General features: G+C 34.4%; 1 protein-coding gene across 2 annotated transcripts in view; it reads left to right on the top strand.

The window, feature by feature from the left end:
* TBC1D15 (TBC1 domain family member 15) overlaps positions 1-10,387 on the top strand; it is a 65,790-nt gene extending 55,403 nt beyond the window's left edge. Inside the window, exons 14-18 of one of the 2 annotated variants that reach the window (XM_070046453.1) lie at positions 2,490-2,589; positions 3,339-3,436; positions 5,459-5,575; positions 6,095-6,181; positions 7,472-10,387. In XM_070046453.1, coding sequence (XP_069902554.1) covers positions 2,490-2,589; positions 3,339-3,436; positions 5,459-5,575; positions 6,095-6,181; positions 7,472-7,693 — 624 coding nt within the window. In that variant the 3' untranslated portion in view covers positions 7,694-10,387. The remainder of the gene's footprint in view (positions 1-2,489; positions 2,590-3,338; positions 3,437-5,458; positions 5,576-6,094; positions 6,182-7,471) is intronic. The other variant, XM_030866256.3, reaches the window with a different exon arrangement.
* Positions 10,388-13,558: the final 3,171 nt, after the last annotated feature.

Here is a 13,558-nt window from a genome sequence, read left to right as displayed (position 1 = left end):
TTTTGTTCAACAGATTTTTGTAGAATAAACACATGAATATTTCCCCAGTGCTTAGTTTAGACCTCTACTTACAGTAGGTATTCCAAGAATTAGCACAAACACACGTTATTTAGTGTTTTACAGTAATAGTTTTCATAAAACTGAGCTAATATTGGCATGTTCAAATATATTGGCTTGTGGTGCCAAATACATACATACATGCATATGTGTGCATGTATTTAGGTGTCAAATGTAAAGACTACTTTCTGAACATCTGCAGTGTACCACTTCACAGTCTATTTGTCATTTTTGTGTATGAAGGTTCAAGTTCTTTGTTCTGTCTCTTTCACAGTAAATGTTCTCTGTTTGCCTTTTCCATTGAGAATGGTCTGGGGATTTTTCTAGTCTTTATTCTAAAAAGATCTCTTAATATATTGTCTACTAACATCTTTTGCTTCATAATATTTGAATGAAAGGGCAATAAGTTACAATCAAAATAATCCGCACAATTATTTTTCACTGCATTGCTGTTGTTTTGGTGTCCTTGAATCTGTGCTGCTGTTTGACTCCTTTTTGTTTTATGGATTTATTTAACATAAGTTTTAACTACTTTAGTGAGGCTGAATTCAGTGTCTGTAGATTTACTTTTGTTGATATTTACTCACATCTAATGTAGGTCTAGGCATAGACTTTGTTTTCAAAATATAGAAATATTTGCAGAACGATCTGACGAACTTTCTTATAGCCACCATTCATTTTGCCATATAGTTTTGTCCCACCCTTCCTTCTCACCCCCATCCATATATATACACACACACATACCTGTATACATGTACATATACATATATTTATACATGCATGCATATGTGCATTCCTATGTATACGTATGCACACACATATTTATTTACAGTTACACTTGATGCCCTGTGTATATCCACTGTTGACCTCATTGCCCTTTCTCCAGGAGTAGCTACTTTTCTGAAGTCGGCTTCTGTCATTTTGGGAGTGCTGCTTTTTATAGCAGAGTGGGTAGCAGTGGCTATGCCATGTTGGTACTTCCAAACCAATTTTAGCTTTTGGTCATGTCACAACAAAAATTATGCTGTTAATCAAAGAAAATTTGCCTTTTTGCCAAATTTTGCCAAATTTTGCCAAAATTTGCCAAAATTCTGCCTTTCCCTTATAGTTCCATGTGGGAAATGTGAAGAAACTATATCCCAAAGGCTTGCGTTAGTCTGTTAAACTATTTCGTTCACTAATTAAACTATTTAAATCACTGAAGAGAAGCCATTTTATTGAGAATCAGTAGCCCTTAATTTTCAAAATTCTTTTTTACCAGGAATGAATGGTTTCTAATCAGATGGATACTTCTAATAAAGCACTATTATTGTCTCAGGAACGAAAAAAGAAGTGTGAAGGAGGGGATGTTGTTCTTAGGCTTTCACAAAGGTTAGGGCAGTAGTTCACCATAAAGGGGTTAGAACACTAGGGTTAAAGGGATCAGAATCATCTAAGAAGCCTTTATTTTGGTGCACTCCCCATCCCCAAATCTTGACTGAAGTGTTGGTAGGGAATCTGTTAAACTTCAAAGATTATTTAAAACATGTGTAACCACGGTAGTTCTCAAACTTTATGATCTCAGGACCCCTTCACACTCTTAAATATTATTGAGGTTTCCAAGAGCTTTTGTTTATGTGGGTTATATCTATTGATGTTTGTCATATGAAAAATTAATGCTAGGAAATTTATAAATATTTATTTATTCATTCATCTAAAAATGCTACATCTTGGTATACATACATTTTTTTTAATGAAAAATAACTTTTCCAAAACAGTTTACTGAGAAGAGGGATTATTTTTCATTTTCTTTAATGTTTAGTTTAGTAGTTTAGTTTAATAGAACACAGCTGACTTGCATATCCGCTCCTGTATGCAGTCTGTTGCAATATCACACATCATATAGCCTTTACACTTATGGGGGAATTTAAAGTGCAAAATGCATAGATTGTGTTAGTGTTGTTATGAAATGGTTTTGACTTCATAGATTCCCTAATGTCATCAAATCTAAGAAATAATTAGCTAATTCTTTAACATGATATGTTAAAGCTAAAATTAATTTTATTTCATATGTTAAATTGAAGAAATATTTAACAGTGAAGTGATTTGATAAAAGTCTATTTTCCAATGTGTGTTCCATTCACCAAGTCTCTTATTTGACGTAAGAAATAAGTATTGATATATCAGTCAGTCTACCCCTGCTGTCTCTGCATTATTCTTTATCTAAAAAAAAAATGAATAGAAGGGAAAAATAATTCTTAGTTTGAGACCAAGTTTCTCTTTCCTCCTTTTTGATGTTGCTTTAGCATTTTAATTAGTTGTGATTTAAAAATATAACCAGTGTGGTGTAAATCCAGCATTTGTCATTATATTCATGGCATAGTTATCGGTGATTATGTACTGTAAAATATTTATTAAATATAACTTATATGATAACATTTATTTTTTTAAAGCATCAAAATTTTGAAGAACAAATGCAAGGCATGAAGACCCAGCTAATTCAGCTAAGTACCTTACTTCGATTGTTGGACAGTGGATTTTGCAGTTACTTAGGTAAGTTTAATGAAACAAAACTATACCCAGCAAATTGTAAGGTAATACGAACAGAGAAAAAATGTAAAGAGCTCTTTTAAAGATGCATATACTCTACCAATGTTGCCTGGGTTCCTCTGAGGAATAAAAGTGTGGGACCAAACAGTCCTTGTATAATTTTGCCTTAAAACAGTTTATTTATAAAGTGAATTATAGTTGTCCCTCATTATTTGTGGGGGATTGGTTCCAGGACCCACCCGCCACCCCTATACCAAAACCTGAGGATACTCAAGTCCCTTACATAAAATGGTGCAGTATTTGCATATAACCTATGCACATCCTCCTGTAGACTTTAGATCATCTCTAGATTATTTATTGTACCTAACACAATATAACTGCTGTGTGAATAGTTGTAAATACAATGTAAAGACTATGTAAATAGTTGCTAGGCAAGGCAAATTCAAGTTTTGCTTTTTGGAACTTTCTGGAAATTTTTTTTTTCCAAAAATTTTCCATTCATGATTGGTTGAATCCACGGATGCAGAACCTGCAGATATGGAGGGTCAACTGTATTTGTTGTTATTTGGTGGTTTTCTTTTAAAGAAGTTAGCCTGCAAATTTAAATTGTTTCCTTGAATTAGTAGAAGGCAATTAAATTTATAGGACTTTTAATAGCCTAAGATGAATAGAAAAACTTGAGTTTGAAATAGGTCACTGTATTCTGAGATAATTAGCATGAGTAAGCCATATATATATTTTTTTCTGTGTAGAATCCCAGGACTCTGGATACCTTTATTTTTGCTTCAGATGGCTTTTAATCAGATTTAAAAGGGAATTTAGTTTTCTAGATATTCTTCGATTATGGGAGGTAAGTTCTTAAATTATTGTAAAAATTAATATTTTTTATGGAAACATTTTGTATCTGTAGAGTGTAAATGGATTATAATATCTTGACTGAAATTTCTAAAGCAGTTACGTTCTGAAAATTCTAATGGTTTGTGGTCTCTCCTTAAAAAAAAAAAAAAATTAACCATCTTGAAATGAATGTGTGGTCTTTGGAGCTTTTTTCTGTAAATCAAATCCTTGTGCGATTGGGTGCCAGTGAGTTTCCCAGAACCAGTTCTCTGGACCACTTGTGCCTGTGTTCTTTCCTTGGAAGGCTTGACTTTATGTGAGGCCCTGCCACATTTGGGTGTAGATTTGAATAGAGTTAAGGAAGTTTTGGCAGGCCAGTCAATTGAGATAGTACTTTATTTGTAGTCTGAAATATTGGGAGGGAACTGACTTGTGTTTTGCTTTTTTAAAGAACTTTAAGTTACAGCAGAATACTAAGAATAATATAACAAATATCCCACTATCCACATTTAACATATGTAAATATTTTGCCGTATTCACTTCTGGTTTTTTCTCTTTCTTTCCAAGACAAAAAGTATTTAAAGATATAGCTCATATCTTTAATCACCACCCCAAGCCCCATTTCCCTCTTCCCCTCTCTAGAGGATATTCATGATCATGTTTTTGGTTTATATCCTTTTATTCCCTCTTGCACCCAGGGCAACTCTTGATGAAAAACAGAAAATTATTATTTTCTTCTTATACATCTATTAATTGTTAAGTTAACAGATGGATGTGCTTTTGAAATAGAATATTGGTATAATGACTGCTTGATGCCTTATCTTTATAAAAGTAAAGATGACAGAAATATTCCCAAGGAAAGAATGGGGGAAATAATCTGTTTGGATAATAAATAGACTTGTATACAGTGGGCACCCTGAGGCTTTTACACCTGGAAATTGATTCCTGTACTTCTGGTGACTGTGCTGCCATTAGAGAAGGTGATGCACTGATTGAAGGATCACCACTTTATGGAGGATCACTTTCTTTCTTTGAAATTAGAAGGAAAACGCACATGTTCTTGACCCAGAATCATATTTTAAAGTTAATCAATTTTATTAAATTGTTATCTCAACTTCTTTTTAAAAAAATTATCAACATAGCTGTAATAACTCCTTAGTCTGTGTTTACCAAATAAATTGGAACTTTTAATGAAACTTTTGAGGTTAATTGCATTGTAATTAAACTTTTAAGAATTGGATTTAGTCTGAAAATTATTCTGCTTAATTTACTTCTGGTAAAAGAAGTAAAAACATTTCAGGTATGCTTTAATAATAGTGTTTACATGGCTCTTTTGATCTTTCTAAAAAAGATATTATTAGGTACATTAACCGGGGGAAATTAAGAACTTAAGTTTTAGGGCATTGGCTATACTTAGGAAGAAGTGCAGCTATTGATCAAATGTTTTATACATTTGGGTATAAATTTTGGGTGGTCAATTCAGTTTTTGTCAGAGATATTCTGAGTTATATAATATGATGTTTAGAATGTAGAGCTACCTCTGGGTGTTTTTAATTCCATGCAGTGTACAACTGAATCTTTATTCCCATGATTTAGCTCCCCTGTACCCCTCCCCCGCCCCCACCCCACCGAGACTGAAGATGATTTAAAAGTGAAAAACTGAAGGTTCAGAAAAATACTGAAAATACCTCTGGCCCTTACACTTTAACCTCATGACTGTGGCTCCTTAGTTAATACCATTTATCATACTGGTTAGGTTCAATGTTACTGTAGTTACCTAAAGAGCCACATTTGGAACTCATCATATTCATATAATAGTTAATATTATATTAACTATTAATATAATAGTTACTTTGTAGGTAAAAGTAAGACTTTCCTTCCCCACACCTCATTTCTTAACTAGAAAAAGAGTGGACTACCCCATCAAGGCAACTCGTGCTTTGCACAGAAGTCATTCAGAGTTCGGCATTGTATCTGTGAGGAAAATATTTTAGAATTGATAGAGTTTACTAAATAGGTGTTCTATTTTTTATAGGTAATGTGGACTGAACTACCATGTAAAAATTTCCATCTTCTTCTCTGTTGTGCTATTCTGGAATCAGAAAAGCAGCAAATAATGGAAAAGCATTATGGCTTTAATGAAATACTTAAGGTAGTTGTTACTTTAACTTAAATTTTAATATTTTGACTCTTTCCTCTTTTTGGTGGTATTGATATACATACATTTCCTTGGAACATTATTGAATCCCTCAAGTAATTTAAATTTTATCAATGACAGTCAGTACTAGGACTGACTCTCTGAGAATGACAGTTCAGCAAGTACGTATTGCCAGTTATTTTTCCTAGCTAATTAGGAGGAAAAGGAAATTCAGCAAGTGCTCTTTTATGTAGTTCAATTTTCTAAAAAAATAATTCTTTTGCTTATAACTTGAGATAGTAGACTTGGGACAACTGCTGGATTTAATGTTCCGTAAGCTTATTAGCTATTCTTTAGCTTTAAAACTTGAAATGATCTAATGAAAGATATATTAAATTTCCTGTTCACTTGTAGTATGAGGGTGTTTTTATTTTAAGGATTTCATCTACAGTGTAATATAACTGGTAATAAGTTGTATAGTAGAATATAATAGTGTTTCAGTTTCAGTTATTTTATTTTATTGATTTATTTTAGCATATCAATGAATTGTCCATGAAAATTGATGTGGAAGATGTACTATGCAAGGCAGAAGCAATTTCTCTACAGATGGTAAAATGCAAGGTATACAGTGTTTTAAGTAATTGTAAGATTTTTTTTGTTCATATGTTTTTGGTGGATTGAGGTCAAGAAAGAATTTTTCCTTTCAGAAGTAAAATTGGCAGCAAGTTGAAGGCAGACACAAAGCATTGGCTAGCATTTGTTTACCATTATAAATTTACAGCACTTAATTGAAAATAATTGGTTAATTATGCTAGATAGGAAACATATAATAATAAGGCAAAATGACAAAAGTAATGAAGACAATAAAGAGGCTGCAGAAGCATTGATAAATTACCTAATCAAAGAACACAGAATAGGACCTCATATTAAATATGTAGTATCTTTAAGTAAAGACAGATGCTAATCAGAAATAATTAAATGAAGAGTATTTGGTCTATGTCATTACATTTGTATCAGTCAGACTCTTAATAATCTCTAAAAACAAGGCAAAGTTGATGTGTTATGTTCTGAATTTAAACCAAAGTATTAGACTTTTGATGTATTTTGGTTTTCATATTTTTTATGAGAATTCTTATTTGGTCTTCGTGTCAGTTGATCATGGTTCCAAATATTTATTTTGGTTCAGTTTTACACACAGTTATTTGATAGCTGTTGTGTTCAAAACCTGCCAATGAGGGCTTCCCTGGTGGCACAGTGGTTAAGAATCCGCCTGCCAATGCAGGGGACATGGGTTCGAGCCCTGGTCCCGGAAGATCCCACATGCCGCGGAGCAACTAAGCCCATGCGCCACAACTGTGAGCCTGTGCTCTAGAGCCTGCAAGCCACAACTACTGAAGCCTGTGCACCTAGAGCCCGTGCTCCGCAACAAGAGAAGCCACCGCAATGAGAAACCCATGCACTGCAACGAAGAATAGCCCCTGCTCGACACAATTAGAGAAAGCCCGTGTGCGGCAATGAAGACTCAACGCAGCCAAAATAATTTTTTTAAAAAACCCAAAAAACCTGTCCGTGAGATACTTCTTATGTTTAAGGAACTTCTGTGTATTGAGGGAGAAAGATGGTGTCAATAAGGAGAATGAAATAAATGCAAAATATTAGAAAACAATATGCTTGTGGGAGTGGTGGGATGGGGTGGAGAGTGGCTAATTCAGAATAGAAGGTCAGAGAACCACTTATTAAAAAGAGTGGTTAAGGGTTTCATTTGGAGTGGAGAAGGATGGTTTGAGAGGGTGCATAACAATTACACTGTTAAAGCAAATGCTTAGATGTAGTATTAAATAGAAGTGTTAATTTGTGATTACTTTTCCTCTATGGTGAATGATGATTTTATATTTGATTTTTCTTATTCAGGAGTTGCCACAAGCAGTTTGTGAGATCCTGGGGCTGCAGGACAGTGAAGTTACAACACCAGATTCAGACAATGGTGAAGATGAAAATGTTGGCATGACTAGTTGTCCGACATCTGCATTTCAGAGTAACTCCTTGCCTGTACTTGCTGCCAGTGGAGCCAGAGATGACAACCCAGCAGAGATATCCATGTCCCCAAATGTCAGCAGAGTAACACCTGCATGATCATTCTTCTTGCTTTTTGAAGAGACACTTCATTGCAACTTCTTTTCAAGTACTGGAAAGGTGGAAATTTAAAATCTTGGTATTGATCATGCTTTAAGGTTTATGGAAAGAAAGTGTACTGATGTTCTTGCATTAAAGCTTTATGAAGATTTAAACTAATTATTTTTGTAGTTACTTCTACCAAATAGCCTTTCCTTTTCAATAACATTCCTTAGTATTTTTATAGCTAAGTACATTTTATTTTCTCGCTGATGAACTGGAATTGGATAAATATTACAAGTGGATGAGTTGGAAATTATGCACTTTGAAAACATTCACTTTGTTTACTCCAAGTTCAGTGGGTTTGGATTTGATTAAATGTTGAGCCTTTCTATAGCATTCTAAGTTGAGAAGTAGATTGTTACCCAGTGATGAAATAAAAGAATTTGTTTTTCTCTTTTGTTTACAACAATACAGCTTAAATATTTATGCTGGTTGAATGTGATATGAATTGGACATTTTCATCAATGCAGTTTAATGTGTAGATAAAGAGCTATTTCAACCATAAGAAGTGGATTGGCAGTATATTTTTACATTGAATTTTTCTTCACTTGTATATAAAGACTGTATAAGTACTTATTTATGAGTATAAGAAAGGATAGGCATATTTTCTTTAACTGAATAAACTTGACTATTGATTTATATAACCTGATTTCACAAAGTTAATACATAGCTTCAATATGAGATCTTTTTCAAAACTATTTTCTTAACCAAACATTTATTTCACGAGACTACATCCAACCCTGTATCTGGTATAATTGTCAAGTTAATTGCTTGTAGTCTCACTTTACTAGTAATGTTTACTATCTTTCCTAATAATGTATTAACTGATTAATCAGGTCTTTAAATTTTTATGAAATACTCTTTACCAAAAGCTTATGTCAAAAATTTCAATATACTATCACAAGTCTCAAAATAATACTTTTTTGTATATGAATGAAGCTGTTGTTTTTACCATGCAGTGTTGCATGATATTAAGTTATGTGTAATTAACATAACTGATTCCATTTTAATTGTAATTTGTTAAATTCTGTACATATCATTAAAATCAATTTGAAGTTGAAGTAGTGTTTTCAGTTAAATTACACCTAGAAATAATCTGCTAGTTTTTCATCAGAAGAAAAAAATCCAAGATGGGCCCCAGTGCATCTTATATTTTTATGTGATAGAAACAATCATTTGAATGAGTTGTGGAAATAAGCAAGAAACATGACCGTTTATAGAACTAAAGAAACTTTTCATTAGCATGAAATTGGGCATAGTGTTGCCTTGGAGGATATAATTATCTGAATCAGTAAATCAGCTTCCTACAATTGATGTTAATAATGTAAAATAAAAGCTACACAGTTCTAAAATGGTCCAGTAGGTGGCTTTTTTTTTTCCCCCAGAGAGCTAGGGAACCAAAAGAACTTTTTTCTTACTTGAGCATTAACTGACAGTCATGATAGTAGAACCATTAGATTTTTAGTTTTTAATATCATATGTGTGTTATCTTTCATCAGTTAATAATGAGTAAGCCTATTCGGAGAAAAAAAAAAGTAAACTGATCAAAGCCTTGGCATCTCCAGCCTTTCATTTCCTGCTGTTGAGGAAATTGCTGAGAACATCTTGATGTCCTTCTTGTTCTTCCTGGACAGGGGCTTTTGGGGAGTTTTTTTCTACTATGTAATATAATGTCTACTTCAGAGTTTTAAAAAATCTTAATACATTTAGTAAGTTGAACTTTTGTCAAGTTCTATTATTTTAAAGCTACTTGTTAAAAACATTTTTACTAAACAGTCTGAATTTCTCTTTAGCCCATTTTTTATATGGAAATGATACTAATGTAGTGCTAAGTAAAGTCTTACTTGATTAGAGTCCTCAAAATCCAGTTAGCAAATACCATGTGAACTTGAGCTGTTTGATATTGCTAAAATAGATAGTTCAGGTAAATGTCTTAGTTTAACTTTTTAAAGATTTGTTTCAGTTTTCATAAGATGCTCTGTCCATGCTAATAACATGTAAAATATTGTGTGCTATATTATATGATATTTAAAGTTAAAATTCAAGTAATTTAGCTGTAAAACGTATTTACAGTTCTGATAGCAGTCTATGGGAAACCTTTTTGCATTGGAGATCATTCCAATTTTGATTGTTTCATGTGCCGAGGATTCTTCACCTCTTTATAATGCTAGAAACTTGGTGATGACTAAAGCTTTTTTGAGTAAGGAAAACAACTTTTTGAGAATGACAGTGATTCTTGCTGAACCTGACCTTTCCAGAGGTTTTTATGGATGCCAACTAATTCTTACGGGAAATTGATGTAATTATGCCCATTATCAAAGATACTTTGTATAAAGTAACCCAAAATGTTTACTGAAGAACCTAGAATTTCACTTGACTTTGTGTGTAACTATGTAATAGGTAACATCATTCCAGCTTGCATTTCTTTACTGGGCTTTCAGAAGATGCATGAACCTCTTATTGTATTTGAAATCTTGTGTGTATACATGCATATTTTGGTGGAAAGGTCATATAGTTTCTCAAAAGGTTCTCTGATTTTCCCCAAAAGTTGAAAACCATTGTTATAAATTGTATAATATGAGGATAATGACATAATTTGACCCACGCTAATGATTTTATATGCTGAACCTCCATTAATTAAAATATGTTTAGAGTGCTCATTTCCAAATTCTTGGTCTGTATTGTCAAAATACATGTCCAGGCTCTACTTCAGAGCTACAGAATCAGAATCTTTGGAAGTGAGGTTAAGGAATCTGCATTAAAATGCTTCACAGGCTTCCATGTGGTTCCTGAGCCTCCCTGAAGTTAGAGAACTGGAATTATGTAGTGTATTTTACAGTTTAACATTTTGACTTATGGTCAGGTAGGCAAGTCCTTAAGTTGTTAGAGAGTAGTTCCTTGATTTTTCTCAGGTGGAATTTGCCCTAGTTCTGGTCACCATTTTTAGTAAAAAGTGATGACAGTCTTCTTAGCCCATAGGTTCCCCCTCCGTTCTTACATTTTTTTTTTTTTTTTTTTTTTTTGCAGTACGCGGGCCTCTCACTGCTGTGGCCCCTCCCGTTGCGGAGCACAGGCTCCGGACGTGCAGGCTCAGCGGCCATGGCTCACGGGCCCAGCCGCTCCGCGGCATGAGGGATCTTCCCGGACCGGGGCACGAACCCGTGTCCCCTGCATCGGCAGGCGGACTCCCAACCACTGCGCCACCAGGGAAGCCCCTTTCTTACATTTTGAAGACAAACTTTCAGTGTCATTTTATTTCTGAACATGAAACAGGATTAAATTTGAGATGAATCTGAAAGGTTTCCATTAGTATCTAATGTGATTATCCAGTACTAAACATCTGTACTTAATTGTACTTTTGATGTGAATACTGCCATTTGAATGATATAATGTATTTGGCCTAATCTCCCTTTGGGTCCTTATAATATGCGAGTTTTAAGTTGTAGATTTTTGAGTATTGCTCTGATTTCAAGTATTTTTCTCACTGTTTTATAAATAGACTTCTATTTTTCAGGTTATCTGTCTTGACTTAGGGAAAAACAGTGTGTCATCCTTAGATGCAAAGGTGGGGTGGGGTAGGGCAGTGCGATTGGACACACTTCTATAACTTTTGGGATATCCAAAAGCACTCTTTTAGCCCATGGGAAACTACATTGTTAACAAAGTCACTGTAAAGAAAAACTGATTGTAATCTAAGTCTCTTCTTCAAGAGCGCTCCGGAATCAAAAATATCATATTTGCCTAATGTAGTTCAATCCCTAAAGTTAGAATTGAAATGTTAGGATAATAGGTCAGCTGTTAAATATGTTTCTCCTCAAATATCTCTGTGGTATATTGTTCCTCACATCTCTCTCTATGTGAAAAAGTAGAGTGAAAAGAACAAATTCCAGTAAGCTTAGCTATGACCAATGAGCAGTCCAGTTCTCTTTAAGCTTTTTTTAATTAAGAAGACTATTAACTTCAGAAATGGGCTTTTGCTGTAACAGTCAGTAATAGATATTTCCAACACCACACTAGTCTGGAGGTACCAGACCCAATGGGTTAGTAGACTGCTTTAAAAAAAAACTAGAGCTGTGTTTAGATTGCTTTAGATGTTGTATGGCCAAATTGTATATCTCTTTTCCATGGGTGTTGCAGGCTCACTTTCATCTGCTGTAGTACGGGTTGAAGTGGTGGAGGCCACTTGAGTTGATATAGTTTGGAGATTTTCTTCATGTGAGCACAGGCTCATCCCTCACTCTATCATGGCATAATCAATTTTATGAAGACTTCTCATTCAAAGAGTGGGATCTTCTAAGGTCTCAGGTGAGCCTAAGGCTTTTTTCCCCATACTGCTACCTTTTTTTTTTTTTTTAATTCATTTGTAGATACTTAAAGTAACAGGATAGATGACAACTTCGTTAACTATGTACGTGACGTTGGTTTGTGAATATGTTGAAAAGAAAATGCTGTTATGTAGAAGCCTGCTTGAGTTTCTTAAAAGTTAATCATGGCAGGCTCATTTCATTTCCTTTTATTGATAGTATACTACCAAATCAAGAAAATACTTTAGCTATGGCATAAATTTATTTTGGTATGGTATTCATGTGGTTAGGTTGGAGGAATTAGGAGTGGATGGTAGTAATAGTGAACAATTCCTGCCAAAGAACCTAAAATGTACCCTGTAAGCTCTAGGAGTCAAATGTCAATGGGAAAAAAAATCCAACCAAACTGATTAGGTTGGTTTTGTGCTATAAAGTTCAGCCTTTTCTCTTCTATTCAATGTAGTTTAATCATAGAAGGCATACATATCAAATTTGCTTGTGACACAAACTTGATAGGCTGGAATGATGGCTTAAAACCAAAAAGACAAGCTACTTAAGGGAAAGAGATCAGACTTTGTGTTGATTCCCAATCTCAAAGTAATCACTATTGATTTTTTTCCAAATATCTGCATACTCTCACATCCCATATCTATTCTTTAATAACTTCACCTGCCTTCTCCGTTCACCTTGGGGAATGACCAGGAGAATTCTTTCGTACTTTCAGTTTATTTCCTTTTATCCTTCCCCTCAAACACATTTCTTTACATCTCTGAAGCTTAGCTTTCCTTTGATGACATTTTATTCCCAGTTGGATTTTTATTTGGCCAGGGTGGTGAGGGTGAGTGGTGACGGAGGGAGGGAAGAGTAAGAAGTCCTCGGGGTCTCTCATCTTTTGCCTACGAATGGAAGTATGTGTGTGTAGTGGGAGAAGTTGATAGGAGTGGAAAGATTGGTCTGACCTAATTGTGCACCATGGATACTCCTTTGTTTATTTGTATCACGTTTTCCATATCTTTTTCCTAGAAGTCTTCAGCCTCCTAGGATCTACTTCCATTTTCCAGGTGGTTTAAGGACTTGCTTATATTATTTCTCTCTTGTTTTTACAACTGTCTTCAGTAGGACAGATAACTACTTTGAGGACTCATTGATGTCCTTAACATAAAACTTCCTTAATTTCGTGGGCCTTGTCTCATCTGTCAGCTGTTTATCAGCATGGCCATTCACGATCACATGGCCCTCTTCATCGGTAAGATCTTGTGTTTGAAGGTCTCCTTATCTGGCAATATCTCACTTTATACTTTCCTACTTTCTGACTCTTGGGCTCTGTAACTGCTTGGTCCAAGCCAATTCTGTAGGCTCTTCTTATGACTGTTGGCTGCCTGGTTATCATGGACTATAAGGACAGTCACTTCATCAAAACCTAGGTATACGTATCTCCTTAATTTCTGCCAAAGATTCCAAACCAGTTCCCCTATTTATATCACTCTGGCTTCAGAATCAGTGAAGGATAGGGAGATAA

The sequence above is a fragment of the Globicephala melas genome, chromosome 10 (genome assembly GCF_963455315.2).
Source record: "Globicephala melas chromosome 10, mGloMel1.2, whole genome shotgun sequence".
NCBI lineage: Eukaryota > Metazoa > Chordata > Mammalia > Artiodactyla > Delphinidae > Globicephala > Globicephala melas.
The sequence above is the reverse complement of the archived record's forward strand: the minus strand, read 5'-3'. Positions and strand labels throughout refer to the sequence as shown.